We start from the raw sequence: 24,759 nt of genomic DNA on the forward strand, positions 1-24,759 counted from the left end.
AGTGTTTTTCACATAATGTAACGAACCCACCTGCATGTGGTCACTGGATTTAGTTTGTATCCTGTGGTTTCTCTCATTGTCACCACTATGGCTAACTTAATAAAAAGACGAAATGCCAATAAAACAACTGCAAAAGTTACACATTGGCTGTTGCGCCATTCTGTTCTCCTCATTTTGCTGCGGACATAAAACAGCCGACCACCGCAAGGTACGACGCATGACTGAAAATAGAACTACAAAAGAACCGTGGTCACGTAACCCCTGAACCCCAGCGTCATTTTGCGTCATTTTACCGGGAATGTCTGACCACGTGTCTCCTGCCGGTGTGCTAGTTCCTCCAATGCGCGATTCATCGCTTTTCATTCCGAAACAAGTTGGGGTAGGGAGTGCACTTGCAAGATGGCGGCGCGGTGGGGAGCAGGCGAGGAGACTTTAACTGCGTGCAATATGGAATTTTTCCCCATGGATACACTAGACGAGGTAAAGGATATGCTGTATACTTTACTGTCCAGCATGTAATTCCACTGCTAGTAGTTTTGTGTTTGTTTCTTGGCGGTAGGACAGTGATCATGCTTGTACGAGCTGTTCACTGCGCATGGAAAAGTGACACGTGGATGCATCCTTAGTATTAGTATCAGTTAAACTTACTCAGAAATAGGCATTGCTCTGTGATGATTACAACTAGATAACCCTATAGCTGTGTGTTTTGTTAAATAATATATAATCCTTCATCATGAATGTGCTGGTACTTTTTTACTGTGTCTAGATGCTAGCCGGTGAGTCAGTGTAGCCTTGCATGTGAATGACGGAATTTTCCCCCTTTATAATATAACCATTTGTTTAAACAAGTGAAGTGACAGTCGTGTATTTTATCGGCTGTTGGCTTGACATGTGCTCCAGTGGTATAATGAATATCAATAATATGCATTTAAGCTCCTTAACAAGGTTTATGTGCAAAAGTACTCTGTGTACTGCTCGTCAACAGATTCATACACACGTGGTAACAAACACTGCAAGATGGTACTCGGCTAGCTTTAGCATCATCGCAGTGTGGATGTAACCTTTTTGGTGGTTGTGGTGCTATGCTTCAATTTCGCCATGGTGTAGTTTATAGGCTCCATGCCAGCACATTGCAGTCATAATGAGTGATCAGCGATGATGCACACAGTGATGAAGCTCTTTTATATCTAGACAGTAAGTGTAATCGGTACAGTTACACACACACACCCTGAGTGATTATTCACACTGAAACAGCATCCCAGGTATTCATTCAAAACCTGTGTGTGTATATCCACATGTGGTTTAGTCGTGGTGAATCACATGTTGGATTTCTTCGCACATGCGCAGCAGGCACATTCAATATAATCCATGCACACGCTCCATCCATGGAGTTTTTAAATCACTACAGGAATATTTTTAACGTGTACTGTTAAAATGTATGTTCTGACTGTTGTCGGTCGGTTATTTCGAAACATCAAACAGGATCAGACATGAGGGTCCTGCCTGGGTTTGTTGTAGTGCAGCACGTGGGGTGGATAGCTTCCCGTTGGACGGGGTGAGGCAAGGATCAAACATGTCTGCCCACTGGGTGTACATGTGTGGATGGAAACACGTGGGTCTCTGTATGATGTTGCTGCGTTTTTAGATGAAAGTGCATAATGTTTTAAGTTGTCTGCTCTCCTATTGTGACCTGAGTGCTAAATCTTTGTAGTTATGCCTATAATGCATATAAACTCAACTCTGAAGAGTTGTCATACCTTAAGTGAGCCTATATCACATGGTATTTGGCACATTTCATCTATTTTATTAAATTTCAGACTTCTTTTTGTTGTTGTTTTTAAAATGCATTATATCAGCCTCACCAATGTTGACCATTTGTCGTCTTTGGACAAATTATTTAAGGTATTTAACATATCATTTAAGTAGAGTTATAACCTGTATTTGTATGTAATTTAAATGTAAATCAGAGTACTTCATGTCCAATGGGTTCTCGTCTGAGTGTTCTAATATATTTCAGATCATAGTTTAATGCCTCTGGTATTTTGTTTTCCTCTTCTTTGAGCTGGAACTAAAACACATGCCCTCCCATACCCACTGGGGTTTCCTTTTCTGACTCTCATTTTCAAATGCCTCACTTGAGCTGAGGATTCCTCCCAGCTCCAACCACCAAATAAATAAACTAGACTAACCTATTTTCACTTTCCTGACTTTTAAACTGATGAGACTGAGTTTTCTTTGATAATATTTTCTTGAAACAGAAAATCAAGTCTATCTGAAGAGATTTACATTGTATAATGCCAGAATCTGTATTAGCCCTAAATTTACAAATGTTTAAAAAACACTTTTTTTAAAAGATTGAGTTATTGTCATGATATGAAAATGTATCAAGCTTATAGTTATTACTTTATATAGAATTGAATGAACTGTTTAAAATGCATACGTTTTTTTATGAATTATCATTAGTAGGGTTTCATTTTTGTCAGTTGTTTTGCCAGAGAAATCTGAAGTGTATTTTTCCCCTTTCTAGACTGCTGTGCTCAGCTCTGGAGAAACTCTGGAGGCCTTACAAAGCTGCTTAGATCCTTCCATTCTTTCTATCTTTGAGGACACACCGACAGTAGAGGCAAGGATAATTTCACATGGTTGAACTTAAGTATTAGAGTAACCTAAGAAAGATCTGTGATGTGGAAACATTGTACAGTCGTTGGTTTATGTTCCTCCATTGTGCATGTTTTCACCCAATTTCCATGTGTTTATTTAGACAAAAGGATTAGACGATGAGAGTGAAGCCACGCTGCTAACCGCCCTGACGGAGATCCTTGACAATGTGGATGATGAGAACCTGTCCCCATTTGACACACTGCCTGACTCAGACCTGCTGTCAGGTCAGAAGGGCAGGGAACACTCTCCGGTTAGTGCCCAGCTGTCGTGCATAACTCTCAAAGTGTCGCACAGATTCCTGCTCTCAGCAGACCCCATCTGGCCTTTCAGCTTGGGGCAAAGAGAGTGAAAGCCTATGGAAAAACATCCTGTTGACTTCTTTGACTGTAAACATGGTTTTTATTATTATGCTAAAGTTTACAAATGTAAAAATATCCTAATGCCATTACGCTCTTGTTTATGTTTCGCTCTCCAGCTCAGGAGATTGCTCTGTCTGTCCCGATCCCCTCCAGAGAAAGATGCCATTTTTAGCACAAGACCCTTACCAGCTGGAAAGGTAACTTTTCACAATCAACAGCAATGTATATAAACTTGTACAACAAGTGGATTTCAGGATTTATGGGGATATTTGTCTTCTTGTCTGTACCCAGAGCCTACCCAGGATACAAGCAGACTCTCTCCAGAGGAGTGATGGGGAAGAAGAGGAAGATGGCTCCCTCACTCTGAGCCCGGTGGGGCATGAGTCATCTATTGACAACAACTTGCTGGACTGGGAAGGCCTGACCCTCCCACTTCCTGTCACCTTTGAGCAGCAGGGGGAAGATGGTCTTTCAGTTAGCCTTGGGGACTTGGTCAGGCATATGCATCCATACTGTATGACCCTTTGTGTGGAGAATGAAGAGGGGGAGCAGATGTTACCCGAGGGCGGCATCTTGTTGGAGGTTGTGGACCAGGGGGAAAACGGAGAGGCTATCTTGGCCATCCCTGACCTGGATCTTTCCGTCTCTCAGCCATATGAAGAGCAGTCTTCAGAAAAGGAGCAGAAAGTTTCAGATGACGGAGAAGTAGTGGCCTCTGAAAATTCTGAGCATATAGTCGTCGATGATGATGAAGAAGATATAACAGCCAGCCATGCTCCACTGAAGGTTGCAGCCCCTGTGACGCTAGACCTGTGTTCAGATATTAAAGATGAGACAATCATAAAGAGGCAGACAGAAGAGATTAAAGAGAGAAGCCCCTCTCGGAGAAAAAAGAAAAAGAAATGCAAGGAACAATGTCAACCCAAACCTGCGGAGGGAAGGGTCCTTAGGAGTGGCACAGTAAGAAGTACAGTTCAGGAATTGCCCAAAAAGCCTGAAAAAAGGTCATTAAAAAAGGAGAAGAAACCCCTAAAGGTTCCTCTTGCTTCAGCTCCTGTTTTGCCCTCTGTAAAACCTAAGAAATTAAATTCATGCCAAACTGAAACACAAGCAGAAATCACAACTGCTACACGATTGCCTGAAACAAATGTGCAAGTTGCCACATCTTTGTCATCCAGACAGGAAATGACTGCGTTAAAGGCTAGTCCTGAGCAAAGTCAGACTAACTGTTCACCCACAGCAGTGATCTCCCAACAGCCTGAAGAAACACCTAAACAGCTGTCTCTGGCCCCTGAGAAGCTGGAAGTCTCATCAGCAGCGTCCTCTGCTGTCCTTCCTCCGGTGCCTTCAGAGGGCCCTGCAGCTGCTCCCAGTCCCGTCTTACCTGAGATGACATCACCTGTTAGGGAGGCTGTCCCTCCTGTGGCCCTTGCAGTCTCAGAGCCAAAGCCCAAATCACTCAGTCTAGCTGAGTACCGGCGGCTCAGACAGCAGAAAAAGCCAGCTCCAGTGGAAAATCAAGACAACGGCAAAGTCTCCAAGTGGCCCAGCCTTCCTGAGCCTCCCAAAGAGCTTCTCCCTATTCCCTGCCTGCCTGACCCCAGCCCAAAGGATCCTCGTCGCCCAAACCCCCAGGTGGCAAAGAAGGAAGTGGAGGAGGTCAGACCTGCCTGGCAGCCAAGGGGACCATGTGCACCACCCACCCCTGAGGCACTGTTGGTGCCACCAGCCTATATGGTTGTGTCATCCAGCAAGGCTTCAGGTGGCATGTCTGTTCCTAAACCCCAGCAAACACCTGAACCCTCTAAAACTTCCCTACCCCCCAAACCCTCAAGCCCTGCTGCTAATTCAGTGAAGAGTTTACCCACACCTCAACTCACCACCGCAGTACCTAGTGTGCCTCAGAAATCTAGTTCCACAGCTTCTTTAAAACCTCATTCTCAGATCATGTCAGCAGCAGATGGGAAAACCTCTCCTGCATTTTCAGGGGAAAGGGGTGAAGTCGATGTAAGGCCTCAATCTCTGCCTGTGTCTCCTAAGCTTGTAGAGCTCATTAAAACCTGTCCTAAAACCACTACAGAGGCGATCAAGCTCACAGATGCTACATTGTCTGCTCCCAGTGTCCCCCCGAAGATCACAGTTGTTTACCAGAACGTGCCTGAGGTCAATGCTTCCACTCTGACGGATAACCCCATCACATCTGATAGCAAGTACTCCAAAGCCAGTGGTACTGGACCAGCTCGTGTTAGTCATTCCTCAGACTCTCCGAGTCTAAAGGCGGAACCTGTTATACTTGAAACTAAAGGGACACCCACTACAGCAGTGAAGCCGCAAACGGTGAAGAGCTCCACACAGGAGCTGATAGAGGCCTTCACCAGTGAGATAGGTGAGTTTAAAATTGATTTCATATTCTGACACTTTAGTTCTATTCAAGAAGAGCTCACAGTAATGACCATTTTATTTCCATGCTTTTTAATTTGGATTGAAGATGTGATATGTGTTCTCTGCAAATACAAATGAAAATTAATGGTTATACCATATACATTTGCTTAGCTAATTTCTGAGACAAATTTTCATACTGATACCCTCCAGTATTGTTTGTTGTTGTTGTGTTTTGTTTGGCTGTAAACTGAGCAACTGTGTGTAAGAGCATGTATGTTCTATAAATAATGTTTTACTTATGTCTTTTGTGTTCTAGTCCAATACATGATTATATGATCTTTTTTTGTAGGCATTGAAGCATCTGATCTGACCAGCTTGCTGGAGCAGTTTGAGGAAACACAAGGTCATCATTAATGACAGATATTTTTTTCTTCCTTTCTCTTCTCTGTCAACCATTCCATGTTTGGCAAAGCTACACACTCCAAAGTACTTTTCATATTTAATTTCTGGCATAAGGGTAGGTGTCCTGGCCAGTAGCTTAGTGGGTCACATAGTATAGTACCAAGCTAAATGTAGTGAGAGTATTAGTTTTCTTGGTTCCATAACGGCAGGTGTACAACATTGCAGCTCATTTGGACTTTGATAAAAAAGATTACAAAGGGATAGAAAGTTACCTAAAGAGCTTGCTTGATCACCACAAATGCACTGTTGTCCATATACTTATGAGGGACAACAACAGCAGATATGAGAGAAACCTGTGAGGTCATAGTCCATGAAAAGTGTCCCGTGGAACAAAGATACAAGGTTGTTCATTTCTTCCTGGAAACGTATGTTAACATTCAAAGACTGCAGTTGACTTCTGACATTGTCAAAATGATAGGGTGGGTTTTTTCCCCTTTAATAGATGAGTGTTGCGAGGGGCAGAGATGATGCTTTGTGCTCTTTTCTGCTCAGCTGCTGGAATTCTGCCCTGTCCGCAAATCCATTTAACTCTCACCCTGCTGTCTTTGTTTGGGCGGCCGTACAAGCCCCTAACAAGTGACTGGACTCTGTACACGCCATTACTCATGTCAGTGGACCATCATGCACTCTGGCCACTGAAATGCAAAACACACAGCACAGTGCATTTACACCTTATGGGCTGTATGTTGTTTGAGTTCATTAACCATTAGCCAGTAATATATTTTTTTTTATCTACTCAAATTTACATTTCTTTTTTAGGGGGAGGGTTGTGGTATTCCCTGTGCTCATGCACTTATTTAATTGTTCCTTCTCTCATCAGCCAAGGAGCAGCAATGTGTGCCGGGGGTCTCTGGTAGAGCAGCAGCTGTAGGAAACTCTAGGTGAGTTACCCTACAGCCCACAAGCTGCTCTGTGTGAGTGATGGAGTTGTGGTTTCTCTGAAAATCCCTGCGAAAGTGATACCTGTTTGGTGTGTGTGTACATGTGTGGAGGTGACTCACTCACCTTTTGCCAAGACCTACCGCAAACCCTGCTTTTGTCTGACCTCAGTGATGGGCCTCTGAGGTCTGAATCTGTGCAGCTTTTTTTTTTTTTTTCAAGTCTGGACTTGGCTGCACCCTGACCCAAAGACAAACTGGGGGGCAGCTACACTATTTACCAGTGATAAACTAAGTCTGTCTCGTGCTCCCTTTCGCAGTGTTGACTTGGCTCCAGAGAAAACAGTTGTGGAGCGTGTGAGAGCTAATGACCTCTCAAGTACTGCAGGTAATTCAGCATTTTGACCTTTCCTTCAACATGAGTCTATTAAGTCAAATCATTAAAATAATACGTGAAGATTTTCATCTGTGTAAAGTTGGAAATTAGAAGTGTTTCTGTTTTGTTTTGTTTTTCTCCTCATTTGGCTTCTGTGCACTGATTTCTTTCAGCATTAAAACAGCACAGTCATTAGATATGATTGTCTAAAATAGTAGATCATGATCATTGGTTCACTTTCTTGCCACACAGATTGCCAACTGGATATAATTGTGGTGCACTTTCCTTTTTTCAGCTCTGACTCCCCCAGCCACTCCTCCCCATCAAATGTGGAAACCCCTGGCCCCTGTGGCCCTGCTGGGGAAGAGCAAGGCTGCTGAGGCCTACAAGTCGAGCCCCTCCAAGGTTATCCAGATAGAGGCCCGGCCTCTGCCCGCAGTCAGATCCCGCAGCAGCAGACCCACTTCTGTTGCCACGGCCGCCCCCGAAGTGGCTTGCATGGATCACGACTATTGCCTCCCCAGCAAAGGCACCGGAGAGACAGGCAAGCGCTGGAATGTGAAACAACAATCGTTTATCACTATTAGACCCATCAAGGCCACTGCAACCACTACACAAACACCCCCAGCTACACCAGCATCGTCTGCCCAGTCTACCACAAATGTTGCGGTTACACGCAAAACACAAGATTTTCCGCTGATGGGGTCCCTGGATCATATGACTGATCACAGGAGGGAGAGAAGCTCAGTTCTGGAGACTCCTGATGCTTCGCCTGCTCGGCAGGACACTGATGCCACTGTTAAAGAAGGAAGCCCCAGGAGAGGTCCTTTTGGGAGGTCCTACCGTCAACACGCTGCTTCTCGCACACCTAGCCCCGTATCTAGTCCCAAAGAAAGGACCGGAGGTCGGTCTAGAAAAAGAAGATCCCATCGTTCTCCCAGCCCCATGTCCAGTGGTTCAGAGTCAGACTCCCATTCATCTCGATCTCGGTCTAGATCAAATTCTCCATCTAAGAAAAGGTTAGGCCTTGAGTCATGATGTCTTCAGTTCTTGCAGCATCCTGATTATCATTTTTGGATGTTCATTCTTTCCCTTTTTCATGACCAACATTCTCTCCTATTTCCTCTGTAGGTATCGCCCCCGTCACTCTAGGAGTAGTTCCAGCTCCTCATCTGGTTCCTCATCTCGCTCCTCTCCCTCTGTGTCCCACTCCCCTCCCAGGAGGAGGAGGAGGTACTCTTATTCCTCCTCTCGCTCTGGTTCTTGGAGTCGCTCTAGGTCGCGGTCTCAATCCCCTCAGAGACAATCACAGTGGAGCAGAAGATTGTACAGGTATAGATTTTGCTGGGTGCTTGTCATTACAGAGGTTTTATAGCAATACTTTGACATTCGGTTTCAAAAATGACTTAAGATTTCATATTGTCTTCCTCAGACCCTCATGCAGGCCCAGCTATGGTCACAGTGTAAATACAAATACGGAAAGAACAAAGAAATGCAAGGAGAAAGCCATTGTAAGTTCATTTTTCAGCCTCAAAGCAAGATAATTCAGATATTGTAGCTATGAATCAGCTAATCAAACACATTCTTCTCTCAGGAGGAGCGGCGCGTTGTTTACGTTGGTCGAATTCGGGGAACAATGACCCAAAAAGAACTTAAGGAGCGCTTCTCCTTATTTGGCGAGATTGAAGAATGTACCCTGCACTTCAGAGACCAGGGGTAAGTACACAAACATTTAGTATGCATGCATACATTTCTCTTCATTGCTTGCTTTTGAGATAAGGGATTACTTCACTGCTAACACTTTAATAAAGCTATAATGTGGGCAAATCGCACTGTCTTTGAACCTTGTTGGTCTTGTCTATGACCTTTTAGGCCAAGCTACAGTGCTAAAGTGAAATCAGGCTTGTTCATAACTGGGGCCTCCTGGCAACAATCCCAGGTCGCTCTTTTAAAAGCAAGTCACAACTCATAACTATACACAAGACGTCTGATGTCCTACACTAAGGCCTCTGACAAACTAGAAGTGAATACAAGCTGATTTTTGCTTCTCTGATTTTTGCTGTCAGGGACAACTATGGCTTTGTGACTTATTACAACACCAAGGATGCTTTCACAGCCATCGAGAATGGAAGCAAGCTGCGCAAGCCTGATGAACTGCCATTTGATCTCTGTTTTGGTGGAAGGAGACAGTTCTGCCAAACCAGCTACGCTGACCTAGGTACGCATAGTTGAACAGAACAAATCTTCCTATGGGCTCTTACCCTTGAGCGCTGATGTGCTTTGTGTGAAGATTGGAGATACTGGCTACATTTCATCTTGTCAGTGTGCTCACCACAGGCTAAATGCAACTGAGAACCGTTGTACTTTGTGAACTTGAGCCAGTAACTCAGAAACTTAGCAAATCACATGGCAACTATCTGGAGGGATAGCGTGCTGTCCTTTTTGATGTGCTGTTTTTGTGTATCAAAAAGAGAAAAAGTAATAGTTTTCAGTCATCTCAAGGATGCATTAAGATGATGATACAATAAAATATGATACAGTTTGTATTAAATACACAAACTTAGTGTTTTTCTACCCAAATGGAATAGCTTTTTCATCATATAGATAAAATAGAGAGAGGGTAGATAAAATATACTAAAAATAAAAATAGGAGTATTGTGTTTAAAAAGCGTAAGAAGTGTTTGGTGGCAAGTCAGTAATTTGGAACTGGTTTGAAAGAGAGAATTGGACTTGGGGCATATGTAAAATCCTGGGCACAGCTTTAGTTTCATGAGTCACATCAGTTTTTGGAAATTGTTGCAACACTGCTGTCCTTGTCACTTTATTTGAATGCCATTCTGATTTTTGTATGTCCTTCTCCTTTCAGATTCGAATAGAGAGTACGATCCATTGCCTGCGAGAGGCAAGTTTCATGCACTAGACTTCGACACTTTACTGAAGCAGGCCCAGCAGAATCTGAAGAGGTAACAAGAGGCCTGCAGCAGGAGGCAGCTGACACTTACCTCAGAGCCAACGGTTGGCTCCTCACCTGCAACACTGTCTTTACATTTTAGTTGTTGCATTACTTTTGCATAATTTGTTTTTGTTTTATTTTGTTTCTGCAAGCTAACACCTTCTATTGAAGTGAAGATTTGTAATGAAAGCAGTAAAAGAAAAAAAATGGAATAAGTAAAATAAAATAATTTTTAAAAAGTTTATTTAAATGTAAAATCAAATTTGAATTGTATGGAGAGAAACATTTTTAAAAGCAGAAAGGGGTAAGTGGAATGAAACTCCCTAAATACTGGGAGAGGTTGTAATACGTTTGAATGTACTGCAAACCTAAATAAAAAGAGAACTCAACATGCTTTGCTTTTTATTGCCTGAAGAGTCACTTCTCTGCATTGTTTTTGTCATTGTTTACTTACATCTTCTTTTAAAACATACATGGGAGAACAACAGCATACTGCAGGTGTAAGTAATGAAATAATGGCTGAATTCAGTTTTGTTTTTTCAGTTTCAGGGTCCTGATCCTAGATTCTTTTAGTGTCAGTCTTCTTGATTAGTCAAAGCAGGAAAAGCACAGGTGAAACTAATTTCATTTTTCAGTTCCATTAAATGTCCCAGCGAGCCAGCATGCAAAATATTAGGGCCCTGGAAATATCTCATGTAAAAAGAATGCACATTATTAATTAAACCTGTGCTTTTCCTGGAATGATACACTAAAATGTCTGCTGTCCAAAAGATTGTTGTCAAATTGGGTCACAGTTGTAGATTTATGTAGAAAAAAGGTGCATGGTTTATGGACTGGTTGCACAGCAGATTGTTTGATGATGTAGTGTCATTAAGTGGCTCAGGTGTTGCTATAGTGCATGGTGATTCACTGTCACTATTGGTAGGGCACTTGATGGAAGCTTCAGTGAACCCCACCTGTGTTATTTCTGTGACATTTCAAAAGAACAGAGCTGTCTTATACATTATTAGTATCACCTGTGCTTTTCCTGCAGTGATAAGTTGAAATGTCTCTTGTGAAAAAGGCCTTTGACATAGAGAAAGGGATACACCACCAGCTTTTACTAAGTAATGCTTATTGTGCTTCCTGTGGGGATTTACTCTCAATTAGTTATGGGTAATTATGCAAAAAACATAACTGGTGATTTAGAACAAAGCATGTGCATACTGCTGACACAGGATATACAGGCTCAGGTCATAACAGATGAGCAGCGCTTCCCCTCTGAGTGTAGTGTTGGAGCTCAGCTGCATTCCTAATATGGACTGGAATTTCAAGATGTCAGAACGCGTGTTGAGATATTCAACACAGTCGCTGAAAAGAGCCGAGTCAACAAGCTTTATCTGAATTTTACTGCAAGTTAAGGAATTCATATAACAATTATTAACTCGGATCTTTAATAACTTAGCGAGATTAGCATTGTTCTCAATAACGACACAGATGTAGGACAGTGTTTTTCGTTATTGATTCTATTACCATGTTTCGCAATTAAGATAGTTTTACAAATACAAATGCAGCCGTTTGTCTTTTTAATTAAGTTGACGGTTGTCGGCTATGGAATGGTTACAAAGAAACATCAGTTTGCGTTTAATAACGTTAGTTACGTATTAAGTTTTAGCTTCGCGCGGCACAAATGTCATCTATCTCTTCGCCACACTGACATCTTTGCGGTGTTTTGTCACGCAGATCTAGTTTTGACTGGTTTAATCTAGTCCCGTGAGCATGCGCACTCGGTGTAAACAGGAAGAACAGACGAAAACTAGGGTAAATCTGCCATAAAGAGAAGAACATGAAAGAAGCAAATCGAACGAATGCATCGATTCTGATCATATATTAATTAATACAAATGTTGTCCTCTACCGCGTGATAGTATTTTCGTTACATTTTGTCGAGGCGCTTGCTAAATTTTTGACAGAATCGCTAATGCTGTAAACTAGCTAGCCTTAGAGAGTGACGATTTAACGATTTCCTCTAGGTACTGCTTGACGAATTTGTCTGCGGAACTGCATTTTAAAATCAGCCCGTACTTTCTGAATTTGGTGACTCGACGTTACATTGGGAGAAAGCTCCAACAATGGTTCAAAAAGAAAAGATGCTGGAGACTCCACCAGTGGACGGTGAGCCGAGCCCCAGCCCAGTCTCCGGAGAGGCTTGTGCCGAGGCTTCTGGCCCGGTGGAAGAGTCCAGCATTGCAGTCGAACCGGCGGGCCACAGAAAATTCATTAGCGGAGTCGTGGAAGGTAACGTTAATATTGGATATAGAGCATTAACAGTAAAATGTTTAATTTCACCCGGTTTTGCATCTGCATACAATCATATATAGGGCATCAGTTCTATGAAAGATAAAATATAAATCATTAGCCCAGTGAAATCATAAGTATGAGATCGATTGGCAATTTTAGTTGGTATGTTAAAAAGACAATTTAATTAATTATGCGTGCATATTATAAAACAACGTCACACGTCGTTCTCGGGTACATTGTTGAATTTGTAATAAGGATGGGTAGTTATTAACAGGTAATCAACATGAAGAACATGGATTTGTCTCGGTTATTGTCAGTATAAGTGTGATTTGTCCTCTGATTAGACATAAGAAAAATTTAAGACATGGGGCTTGCCTCTAGGAAATGAACTTAAGATTAAGATTATTATTTGTGCATTTGACAATTTGCAGACAAAATGGTTGATTGATATGTACCAAAAAACATTTAACAGTCTTTTTTTTAAAAAAAAAAAAAAAAAGGAAGGAAACGTTGCATGTCAAATGGCACTTCCAGTCGAGCCTGTTCCTGCTAGTTGTAGCAGTCTCAGTGTGTACAGTGTGTTTGTTATCAGTGTTGCAGACTGCATCTAAACTGAATGTGTTATTTTCTGATGCAGGCTTTTATGGTCGACCGTGGACAATGGAGCAGAGGAAAGAGTTATTCAGACGGTATGATGAATTATTTAAGCAAGATTGTTGATCAGGTAACACAAATAACACAGCCAGATTATTTGTTGTACTGAGTTTACACAACATTGCATCTTACAGGCAGCAGAAATGGGGACTGAATACATACCTTTACGCACCCAAAGATGATTACAAGCACAGAATGTTCTGGAGAGAGCTCTACTCAGTGGAAGAAGCAGGTGACTGGCATATTTTATTGTCAGCTGTCTTTGTGCTAGGAAAATAATTCCTAGTTGTTATAAAAGTTTTTTTTATAAAAGCACAATAATGCATGCAATGAGTGATGTTTCCCTACTATCTCCTAGAACAACTCATGACTTTAATTGGTGCTGCCAAGGAGCATGGGATAGAGTTCATTTACGCCATTTCCCCTGGACTGGACATCACCTTCTCCAATCAGAAAGAGGTTTCTGCACTCAAGAGGAAACTTGATCAGGTGTTTTATTGTGTTTTGCCTTACAATGGTATGAACACTGTGTTAAAACTTGTGATGCATATCTTTAAGAGTTCATGTATCTCACTCTCTGTTCCGTTCTGTAACTGATTTCTCTTTTTCTCCCCTTCAGGTTTCTCACTTTGGCTGCAAGTCATTTGCCTTACTTTTTGACGATATCGACCACAACATGTGCCCTGCTGACAAAGAGGTGTTCAGCTCATTTGCACACGCTCAGGTTTCCATTACCAACGAAATCTACCAGTACCTGGGAGAGCCCGAAACCTTCCTCTTCTGTCCCACAGGTACCTCAGTTCCCATGACTGAATCCACTGCACATTTTACACAGTTGTTTCATCCACATGTTTATTCATTATGTATTTGTTTTCTTGCCTTGAAATCAAGAATACTGTGGAACATTCTGCTACCCAAGTGTCTCTCAGTCCCCCTACCTCCGCACAGTAGGAGAGAAGCTACTGCCTGGCATTGACGTGCTATGGACAGGTGAGTCTTAAGCCTGTTCCACCCATAGTTCCCTTTTTAATTACTGAAATAACCTTTCAGGCATGGCCAATTATTTTTCATTATTTATTTATCCCTGATTTCAAAGGGGCTTAACACTATCAACGGACCAACACCATTACTACCAGCACACAGTCATACGTGTCAGAGTGTTTGATTAAACGGTTAGTTGGGATATGTTTTTCTTTTTGCAGGCCCCAAGGTTGTGTCCAAAGATATCACAGTAGAGTCTATTGAGGAGGTGTCAAAAATCCTAAGAAGAGCCCCTGTGATCTGGGACAACATTCATGCCAATGATTACGACCAGAAGAGACTTTTCTTGGGTCCATACAAAGGCCGCTCAACAGAGCTCATCCCCAGGCTGAAGGGAGTCCTCACCAATCCTAACTGCGAGTTTGAGTCCAACTTTGTAGCAATCCACACTCTGGCCACCTGGTATAAGTCTAATATGAATGGTGTGCGCAAGGATGTTGTGATGAGTAAGTATGATTCACATTTTTACTAATTTGTAATGTTTTGATGTAGATACAGTTTGATCTTAAGTGGCACCATTATGTGGGTCGTTCATCTTTTTTTTTCTTTTCTTTTTTGTCTTTATTACTCCATTTTGCCCTTTACCAGCTGATGGCGAGGACAGCACAGTGTCCATCCAGATTAAGTTAGAGAATGAGGGCAGTGATGAAGAACTAGAGACTGACATGCTCTACAGCCCACAGCTTGCTCTAAAACTGGCTCTCACGGAATGGCTGGGAGAATTTTGTGTACCTCGTCAATACAACAGTAAGAACAGTTCCCTTTTTATATCTCTATGCTAATTAAATTTCTATCAGTGATGCCGGAATTACACTCATAGTGTTGGCATGGACAGCATAGGGAGATACTTTTATGATTGAAGAACATGATGCAGTTAGGCTCATCTCTGTCTTTCAGGCCGACAGGTGCCTCAGAGTAGTGCCAAAGGTACAGCCATTGATGTGTCATCCATGGCTGCTCCCTCTCTCTGCTCTTCCACAACAGTCACAACCGTGTTCCAGCAACCCATCATGTCCCCAGCTATGCCACCTCTGTGTCTGGATCCACTCTCGCACCCTTTGGCAAAAAGACCTCAGGAGGAGGAGGAGGTGAGCTTTATTGTTACTGTGAGGCAAAATAGTAGCACATACATGTTCAGAATTATTATTAAACGTTACTGAATTATTATACAGAATTATATAACCAATTATGCAGTTTAGAATTACTGATTGGGTGATTGATTAACTAAAGAGCTGTTACTGATGTACACCCCTCAAATGTTTTCCAATCTTTCTGAGTTCTTTCTGTCGGTTTTTTTTCTGTGAAGTGTTGCAAAATACATATAATTTGATGTTTGTCTGTAAAATTTGTTTCTTTGAGAGAAAATTATGTATGTGGTTCTACCTCGATTTTTATGGTGTACCTTTGCAGGTGGAGGTGGAAAAGAAGGATTCAGATGAGGAGCCCATGGAGATGGTGGTTGAGAAGATGGTGGATGAGCCAGAAGCAGAAGCTGACCCAGAGGTGAAGCATGTTGGTCCTGTCTTGACTGAAAAGATGACAGAGGACCTGAAGCCTATGGATACTGACAAAGAGAGTTTGGCTGAGTCCAAGTCCCCTGAAGAGTCTATCCAGGAAGACTCTGGGAGCGATATTGCTCCTATGCAGACAGACGATCAACTCAAGCAGGTGCAGCAAACATTTGTGGCTTCCTTTTTTCCCCTTTTGTATCTGCACCTGTCGGAAAAAAAATAAATGAAGATTCCCTACTAATTCACTTTATTGCTGTTTTGTGTCCTCAGGATGTGTTTGTGCCTGGACCCAACGAAAAGCCTCTATTCACAGCAGAACCCCTCACACTTGAGGACCTCAGCTTGCTGGCAGAGCTCTTCTACCTGCCTTATGAACATGGGAACAAGGCCGTGCAGATGTTAAGGGAGTTCAATTGGCTAAGAGCTAACAGCAGTGTCGTCAGTGTCAACTGCAAGCGAAAGGAAACTGAAAAGGTGGGTTAAATCATTGAAATAAACAGGCAATAGTTGAGAGAAAGAGCTGTGTGTAGAAAACTGGTTCATTTTTGACTGAGCTTAGTTATGTTGGTTGCTGAATACAAAATGGTGGATGTGTACTACCCATACTGTCCATCGGGTGGTGTGGTTATGATATGAGATGGAGTACTACATAGCTTTGTGTTCTATGTGTTTGTATACCACAGCGCCTCTTATTAAAACGTTGTCCTCGTTGATATGTCACAGAAAAGCACAGGTGTTAATAATAAAATTGTCAAAATTGTCATGATTTACATTTGAATTGGACAGAAAGCCATAGTTAATATGAAGTAAAACCTTTTTTTCTTTTTTCTATGACAAGTCAAAATATCTGCTGTGCAAAAACACCTAGTACAAAACGAAATGGTTTAGAGTTGCCCTTTTTTGTCATTATTTGCTCTTATGTTCAATCACTATGATGCTGCAGGTAGCAGAATGGCAGTCAAGGGCAGAGAAGTTTGAGGAGATGTGCTGCTCCGTCATCCAGATGTTCACACGCCTTTCCAATTCAGCCAACCGCACCATTCTGTACGACCTCTACCCTTACATCTGGGACATCAAGAGCATCATTTCTATGGTCAAGTCTTTTGTACAGTGGCTAGGTATGTATGCATGAGTAGAACCATAACACTCTTACCCTTACAGAGAAGTAGCACAGCAATACTCTGAGCAAGTCTGGTATTCCTGACACATAGAGACACGCACCAATCATTCAGTCACTTAAAAAAAAAAAAATCCAGATTATATAAAGAAAAAGCACCTTAATGATTGATTATTTAGCTGCATGGATTATACTGTAGTCCACTGCTATGTAATTTAATGATGCAAATTAAAAATTATATCACACATCTTGCACAGTCTGCTTAACACATGGTAGTATTGCTGATCAAAGACTTAGAGAAATATGGTAGAGATTTTGGAGAATCGGAACATTGGCCCCATTTTTGTTGATGGTAGTTTATTTTAGATCAACTTAGCACAGATCAAGCCAGATGCATCTCCTCTGAATAGTTATGATTCTGTTAATTGCTCTTGTTTCACACATGTTGATTGTTTTGTTTTGTTTTTTTATTTTTTCATCTGACTGAATGCCACTTGCACTGCCAGCATTGTCCTTATTTACTCCATAGCTACCTACTCCATTTTGGTGTTCTCTAAACTGGGCCTCTGTGGCAAACGTCCCAGCAGGGTTACTGCTGCTTGCTGTGTTTCCAGTAACATCACTGCTGCATACCCACACAGACACACTTGCTTCCATCTCTCTGTCTGTGGGGATGGGAGCCAGGGGGAAGTCCCCATCCCCCCCCTCCTCCATGCCCTAGCGCGCACGCGAGCTTGGAGAGCAAGTTGACTGACTGACTGTGGAAGGCCATTCTGGTGCATGAACTGAGTCATAAATATCTGAATTGGTCTGTTATTCCTGTTGATGAACCATATGAATACATTACGGGAGGTTTTGTCTCGATGCCTCTCTGAGTAGTCTCTAAAATGAGGCTGTCATGGATTTTAACACTCTGAGTGTTTTGCTCAATCTGTATCAGGGTGAAATACATCACCTCGTCTAAGAGAGCATATTCTTTCTCTCTTTCTCCCTCTCCATCCACCTTCTACTTTCTTTCATTCTTTCAGGTGGTGCACTGTGATGCAGTTTGAGTAACATTCATGCTTGTGATGACATCTCCATCTTTTTTTGGAGTGTTCTTTTGAATAGTCTGAAGCACCAGCATGGCCTGTAGGTTACCCCCTGTAACCCGGTTTCATTCGCAGGTTTCTGTCCTGTCCGGCTATATGGTAAAGCTGAGGATTCTAGCCCACAGTACACAGCAGGCAGCATACCCACACTGGCAACGCCACATCAAAAATCCACACTACTGGTTTAATGTGCCAGGAAATGACTGTAACCTCTCCAGCGACATTGAGGAAATCAAGTGTCCCATAGTTATCCTCTTTATAACTGCAGTGTCATTAAGTGCTTAACTGCTGACTTCTGCTGTTGCTATTAGTGGGTTTTTACATCAGTCCCCATGTTTTCCCCTGAATAGAAGCTGTGCAGCCGGCACTTAGTCACAACCTCCCTGGTTACTGTACTGAGAACACTTACTAATAACTATTTTCTACTGTTTTCTCCCTTCACTGTGTACAGATGGAAGAATCCACAGTACAAGTTTCTACTGCTATTGGATCGACAGTGGCCGATGTATGCACAGTGCTGGCGTTGTCTCTTTCTTTTGTTCACGTTGAAACAACTTTGTTAATTTTTTTCATAAACTAGACTTAGAAATGTAAAAGATTGATTTGGAGGAAAGGAAGCAGCCCTCCGGATGAAGTCACATTTTGCGCAGCGATGTAGCTTTGAATTCTAAGTGTTAACTCCCAAATTTCTCTCTTTGGCAGCATCTCTCTAACTTGTTTTTTTGTTTCTGTCAGTAGGCCTATAGAAATGGCTCAGACCAGCCTGATGCACCTACTCAAGGGAATTTACACTTGAAATGTAACCAGAGCACATGATCTTCATCCTGCTCAGGAATATTTCTGACTGTAGTTACGATCAGTGTGCTAACATACACACCTTATCCATGCAAGACTTGCATGTTTTGTTTTTTCTTAACTGTGATTTTCTTAAGACAATACAGTCTGAAAAGATCATTCAGGTGGCAAAATAAGCAATTATTCTTTTGTCTGTTTCTAGTTTTATAATTTTGATAACCAAGTTCAGAGTTCCTCTCGTGGGTGCATCCGTGTGCTGTGATGTGTCAGTTCATCAGAGGAATTGTTCTAGGTATTAGGAATTGTTTCAGGGTGAGGTTCATATGTACAGCAATGTTAGGTATCCTTCCCGCGCGCTGCATTTGTCTGGTCACATGGCAGGGCTGCTCGTCAACCAGGGTTAGACTTTGTTAGCAGCAACACTACTGTACACACTCTTAAGAGCCATGTTTAATATGCCTTGTCCCTGCAGCGCATTTCGTCTGTGGTCTGTCTAATTGTGGCTTTTAATTGTAAGCCGAGAGGCCCTTTAACTCAGGGAACCTTCATACTACCTCTCGTTCCATCTTCCTGGTTTGATGACTCATGCTCCCCAGTCATGTGACGAGGCAGATAAGATGAGAATGTGACTTCACACGGGATGCTAAGATGAGTGGGGTGACAGCAGCTGAAGCTTACTTTAGTAGCCCTCAGACAGTTTGGGTTTTGGTTGTGATGGTCAGTATGATATTTAAGTCAATCAGCTGAACTGCACATCTTGTTCTCTCTTCCGCTTGTCTGTGAGCGTGCGTTTCACTGCATGAAAGAACTTATTTTTTTAAGACCTACGCACCATCTTTTATGGAGCAGTTTGATATTGTTGTAGTGACACAGAGATTTGAAGGTGCAGAGCACATAATTTAAAAAAAAAAAAATTAAATCTTGGACCTGATTTCTTCTTGCAAACACGTAAGCTTTAGTTGCTTGAGCCCCATTTTATAATAAAACATTTCCTCTGAATATAATTTATCGTTTCCAAATTAGGTCCTTTTTCTATGTTTTAATGAATCAAACAAAATTTACTCATTGACTATGCTATTAGATACATATGACCCCCTCCTCCCCATCTCCCCATTCGCTTCATCTGTGTCAGAGAGCCCCATCCTGTGGTAACAATTTCCGCTTGGCTCTGCTCCTAACAGGGTGTCGTAGTCAGTCCTCAGCACAATTCCTTAGAGGAGACCAAGAGCCCTGGGCCTTTAGGGGAGGTCTAGCAGGAGAGTTCCAGGTATCTAATGCACTGAATTCACAGCAAAAAACGAGTGTTAGCAAAGACGACAATGGTAATATGTGCGTAGGTATGAAGGGCTTTGGTCTGTCGAAGGTGAGCTGATTGTAATGGGTCAGGCTTCATAACATCCGGGTTCTATCCCCTTCAGTTGTCCTCCGAAGACATTCATGTCTTTGCATTACTTTGTGATACTGTCAGTCTGCGGGAGGGGAATGGCTAACCTGAAACCCATCCTGACAAAATAACTTACAGCCAGTGTTTGGCATGGCCTTTTCAGACTGATTAATTTTAATTTCTTTCAGCAACTGCCCAAGGAGATGCTGCTTTTCCCTAGCGCACGCAGCGCAAGCGAGCATGGCTAGGTTTTATTTTCATGACATCTCATTTCTTTGCAGGAAAGCACAGCGCACAAATTACCAAGCCAACCCTTTGCAAGCGCACGCACAAGCATCGCAGCGCCCGCGAGAACACAAGCATGTTTTCAGTGGGAAAACTCCATGATCAAACACACCAGTCCTGCCAAAAGTATTATCTCCGTCCTTGGAGAGTAGCAAGACCTATGATGGCAACTGATATTGAATGACTCGGTTTGCTCAGATTCATTTGTCGCTTTGGTTTTTTCCTGGAGTTCTCTCTATCTCTTTGCGCCAGCATCATTATTTTTCTCAACAGGAGGGTCCTGCGCAGCGAAATATGGCGATGTCTTACAAAAGGGAAAGGAGCATCTCCTTCAGCCAGTAAAACCTTAGTCAGACCAAAATACCACCCTTGTTTTATTATATTTGAAAAGCAATTATGTATGCGCTTGTTGTGCTACGTTCCTTTAGCAAAAAGAGAAAGATGTGATGTTTGCTCTTGTTGTCCACTGTCATATCAATAAGGAACATCAGTCTACTAATAGTAATAATCTTATTATTAAGATTATTTTTGATTGTATTTGTCATTTGAAAGCACTTTGCTCTCTCTTATGAGTTCCTTTTGATTTGATAGTGGCTCGACTGTAGCAAATGCACAGTGAGGCGGTCAGCCAAAGCAGCACCCCAACCCGGTCTCAGTGAAATTGAACCTGTTTCTTCTGATACCCACAGAGATTGTTGCCAATAGATGGGGCAAACGATCTTTTCTACCAGCCTCCACCTTCAATGCCAACCTCCAAACTCTATTCCATACGGCCATACTTTCCCAAAGATGAGGTAAGATGGTTGCGGTTTTAGTCATGCCTATGTATATTTTATTTTATGACTTTTATTTCCACATCTAGCATTTTTTTTTCTCTTTAATACCAGCAGTTACTTATCATTAATGATTTTTAAACGTTATGTACGGTTGTAGAAATTATGCCAGTTGATGTATTCCCAGCAGAACTGGCCTAGTTTGAATTGTGAACACTTTGTGCTTAATATGTCTCAGTGCTGTGCTGAGCTGCTTCGTAATTACATGTGCTAGAATGTAAAGGCAGCTTTGGGTTGTGTGTTTCCAAGCTTCTTTAAGCACATTGACATTCATTGTGGCATTCTGGACTTTAAAGCTTTGGCTTTAATATCCCGTGTCAAAGGGCGTCGTGCTCGAGTTATTTTGGGTGTTGTAACTCGTCTACTGCAGTAACAGCTGTATCTGTCTTTCTTTTTGCAGGCTGCAGTTTATAAAATCTGTAAAGAAATGTACTGTGAAGGACTGGAGGACATTCCTTTTTCTGATGAGGATCCTGACCTCATAGGAGACAGGTAGAACATGGAGATGCAGCTGTTTATAATCAGCTCAGAATGGACTGCACTGCATTTTTTCTCCTCTGCAGTGCAAATCCACTTGTCAGACAAAATCCTTACTGTTTGTTCACAGGTTAGTAGGAGGTCTCCTGTCACTGAGTTCAGAGTATGGGTTTGTGCTCGAGGATGATGAAGGGATTTGCGGTTATGCTCTTGGTACCGTTGATGTCAGGCCTTTCATCAAGAAATGCAAGTTGAGCTGGATTCCTTTCATGCAGGAGAAATACAACAAACCTGACTGTCAGAAGGACCTCACAGAGGCAGAGGTTGGATTTTGATCCATCTTGCTTACTACCATCATATCCATATCAGGTCGCACATGACAGTGAATTTTACTTTACCATCTCTGTCTTTTGTCCCTGCAGAAGATGATGCTGAGTTTCCATGAAGAGGAGGAGGGTCTTCCAGACTCTTTCCTCTCCAACTTCCCCTCTCTCATCAAGGTTGACATTCATGCCAAGGTCACTGACCCCAGTGTGGCCAAAAGCATGATGGGATGTCTTCTGTCTTCTCTCAAGGCCAACGGTAGGTGACTGCCATCTTCGGGTTATGACAGCAATGTTAATTATATGTTGAGTTGGTAAGTGGGTGTTTTTTGTGTACATTCTATTTCTACGAAATGGCTTCATGTCATTCAAACCAAGCCACAAATATGAATGTGCGGGCATTCTGCTTAAAGAGACAGAAAGTGAAACAATCTTCGCTTCCTGTGACAGAGATCTTGAACAAGTTTATTACTGGTCAGGGAAAAAGCAGAAGATTATTGCCAGCTTAACAGCATGTTTTGCCATTCTGATTGTCAGCAAGACAATTTTTTTTAGATTTTATTACTGATGTCGTCATTTGTTTTTGTCTTTGACTTCCAGGGTCCCTTGGTGCATTCTGTAAAGTTCGTCAGACTGATAAGAGAATGTTGGATTTCTATAGTAAGCTGGGATGCTTTGAAGTGGCCAAGATGGAGGGCTTTCCCAAAGATTTCATCATTATGGGACGCAGCCTATGAAGAAGCACCCTGCTACAACAGCAGACAAAGAGATAGCAAGGCTGTGTTTGCCCAACACGTTTGTTACCTTCATGAGAAAAACTTCCATGATGATTTTATACTCTATTATCGTAATGGGCTAGCCCCGGGAAACCTCTTTTTAGGATTTGTGTACAGAAGCACAGCAGTCGCACACAGATTCCCTGTGCTGCCCTTAGATGTTATGGCTTCATCAGATTCAGCAGATCTGAAGCTAAAAGGCAGAGGAGTGATCTGTAATCAGATGATTTGAGCCAACATGGAAGAGTGGCATTCCAGCATTGATTTCTGGGGTCCCACTAATCATATACCTCCAGGAGGCAGGAAGTAATAACTCCTTAAGCCTTTTTTCTGATTTAATCCAGTAGCCATTACATGGATATTGCCTGCATGCCCTAATGCAAAGTGTCTGTATCTGAAATGGAGGCAGAGCTGTGAAATGAGGGCGGCCTGTATCTCAGGTAGTGTCTTACTACCCCCTACGTCCTGCTTTCCCAGCTTTAACATAGAGAAATAACACAGCTGTCGACATAAGTAGGACAACTTTGCACAGGATGTGAGGTGTTATGTGAGAGTTTGCCTTTCATCATCACATCATAGTATTTCCAACTGCTCCACAATAGGCTCGGAGAAAGAGGCCCTTTAAGAGGCGTGTCTGTAACAAAAAGCAATGTGAAATTCTGGGTCTGTACACATGAACATGGGGGTGGGAAGTTGTAGCTTTTGGGGATTGTGAAACCCTTCATAAAAGATTGTCACAGACTAGCACAGGGACAGTATTTGTTAAGATCCTAAAGATTAGAACCAGGAGGTCTTCTGAATTTCCGTTCAAGTAGTATTAGACATTTGGAAAGCAATGGAAAAGCTTCCACAAGTTTACAAATATGGTTCTCAGCCTATTTCTGTTGAGCGCTTTGCTTGTGGCCCTTTTTCCTCCTTTTTTAATAAATAAGTAGGTCTTTTTTTTGTTTTTTGTTTATTACTCCTTTAAGCTATTGCCTTTTTGTTCATTGCCTTCAGATTTTAGGTTTATATTGCAGACCCCAGTGTCTTCTGTGTAAAGGTTTTCAAACACGTCAGTCCAATACAGCTAGAGAATCGTCATTTTGGTCATTTTATAGTGTTGTCCTAGCAGATCTGAGACTCCCTAAGTTATGTAAAATGATGCACTTGTTAACATTTATCTGGCACCAATTTATATACATGGAATACATTAGTTTAAATGAATGAAAGAATCCTAAAGAAGTGGAAGCATCAACCCTTCCACTGTCATAAAGCTGCTCAGGTTTCTTTCTTAATCAGTAATTCCAAACCTGACTCGTACAGCAGCAGGTAATCTGGGCTACACTCGTAAGATGTGCCATGCTAAAATCTATTCTATTCTATTTATTGATCATAGTTGAAAAAAAAAAATATCCGTCACCTTGCATCCCTCCCTGCATTGTTTCAGCATTGCATACTCTCAAATGAATGTCTTCTCATTTGAGCCTCATTGAGCACTCTTAGTTTTGCAGAGGTTGTTAAATCCTGTCACCAAAGTATTTCCCGTGCTGTTGAGCTGTAGTTGTGGGGACTTGGAACAGAAATTCCGAGGCCTTTTCCTATCTGTCCGTTGAATGTTTTATATCTTAATGCATTTCCCATTTGTTTTTTGTAAATGTATATATTAGGGAAAAAAAGCACTTGGACTCTAGATGGGAGTGTTCTGTTGGTTACATGAGGATCATCAGTTGCTCCTCAGTAGGCACCTGCCGGTGTGACGCTCTGATACTGTGTACACTCATAATGTGCATGAGGTGTATTGGATTTGCTGTGCTGGTCATTAGAGTAACCTCATCTCATGCTACATAGAGGAAGAAGCATGCGACTCGCCTCTATGAGCACAATACTATAGTTGGTGGACAGGCTGTCACGGTCAACCATAAAGCGTTGTTATTTTGTGCATCTTTATTGAAACTGCTCACTTTCTGTTGTACTTCAAGGAAATAAAAGTCTGGCCTTGTTACAACACCCTGTCTTGTACGGCAGCCTTACCTGGCTGTGTGTCAGCCAGGTGTGAACCTCACCAACAGGTCTGCTGTTCATGTTCAGAAATGACAGCAGAATTTTGTTTGCCCAAGATTTCTCCTCTGCCAACTGAGTT

At 42.1% G+C, this 24,759-nt stretch overlaps 2 protein-coding genes and 1 non-coding gene across 7 annotated transcripts; all 3 read left to right on the top strand.

Moving 5' to 3' along the window:
* The first annotated feature begins 263 nt into the window (after nucleotides 1-263).
* pprc1 (PPARG related coactivator 1) lies at nucleotides 264-10,460 on the top strand. The gene is made up of 14 exons (XM_046402431.1): nucleotides 264-480; nucleotides 2,528-2,623; nucleotides 2,762-2,911; nucleotides 3,137-3,217; nucleotides 3,312-5,406; nucleotides 5,752-5,805; nucleotides 6,685-6,745; nucleotides 7,063-7,130; nucleotides 7,414-8,137; nucleotides 8,250-8,450; nucleotides 8,551-8,629; nucleotides 8,713-8,834; nucleotides 9,185-9,336; nucleotides 9,985-10,460. The coding sequence occupies exons 1-14, from the start codon at nucleotides 400-402 to the stop codon at nucleotides 10,083-10,085; spliced, it is 4,065 nt and encodes a 1,354-aa protein (XP_046258387.1). The 5' UTR covers nucleotides 264-399; the 3' UTR covers nucleotides 10,086-10,460.
* Nucleotides 8,946-9,085, top strand: LOC124066561. The gene has a single exon (XR_006844630.1). It is a non-coding gene; the product is annotated as a small nucleolar RNA SNORA50 (small nucleolar RNA).
* Nucleotides 10,461-11,114: 654 nt separating the features above from the next.
* oga (O-GlcNAcase) lies at nucleotides 11,115-23,578 on the top strand. 5 transcript variants are annotated; one of them, XM_046402438.1, is made up of 19 exons: nucleotides 11,115-12,347; nucleotides 12,988-13,039; nucleotides 13,139-13,236; nucleotides 13,363-13,493; nucleotides 13,624-13,795; nucleotides 13,896-13,994; nucleotides 14,207-14,491; nucleotides 14,634-14,792; nucleotides 15,030-15,130; nucleotides 15,456-15,713; nucleotides 15,827-16,030; nucleotides 16,500-16,674; nucleotides 18,216-18,269; nucleotides 19,741-19,826; nucleotides 20,918-21,022; nucleotides 21,462-21,553; nucleotides 21,669-21,861; nucleotides 21,961-22,120; nucleotides 22,462-23,578. In XM_046402438.1, the coding sequence occupies exons 1-19, from the start codon at nucleotides 12,182-12,184 to the stop codon at nucleotides 22,596-22,598; spliced, it is 2,727 nt and encodes a 908-aa protein (XP_046258394.1). In that variant the 5' UTR covers nucleotides 11,115-12,181; the 3' UTR covers nucleotides 22,599-23,578. The 5 variants fall into 5 exon arrangements, with proteins under 5 accessions (XP_046258394.1, XP_046258393.1, XP_046258391.1 ...); XM_046402437.1 differs by having other exon boundaries at nucleotides 11,117-12,347; nucleotides 15,030-15,133; XM_046402435.1 differs by having other exon boundaries at nucleotides 11,119-12,347; nucleotides 14,943-15,130.
* The last annotated feature ends 1,181 nt before the right edge of the window (nucleotides 23,579-24,759 follow it).

Source organism: Scatophagus argus, chromosome 10 (assembly GCF_020382885.2).
Source record: "Scatophagus argus isolate fScaArg1 chromosome 10, fScaArg1.pri, whole genome shotgun sequence".
NCBI lineage: Eukaryota > Metazoa > Chordata > Actinopteri > Scatophagidae > Scatophagus > Scatophagus argus.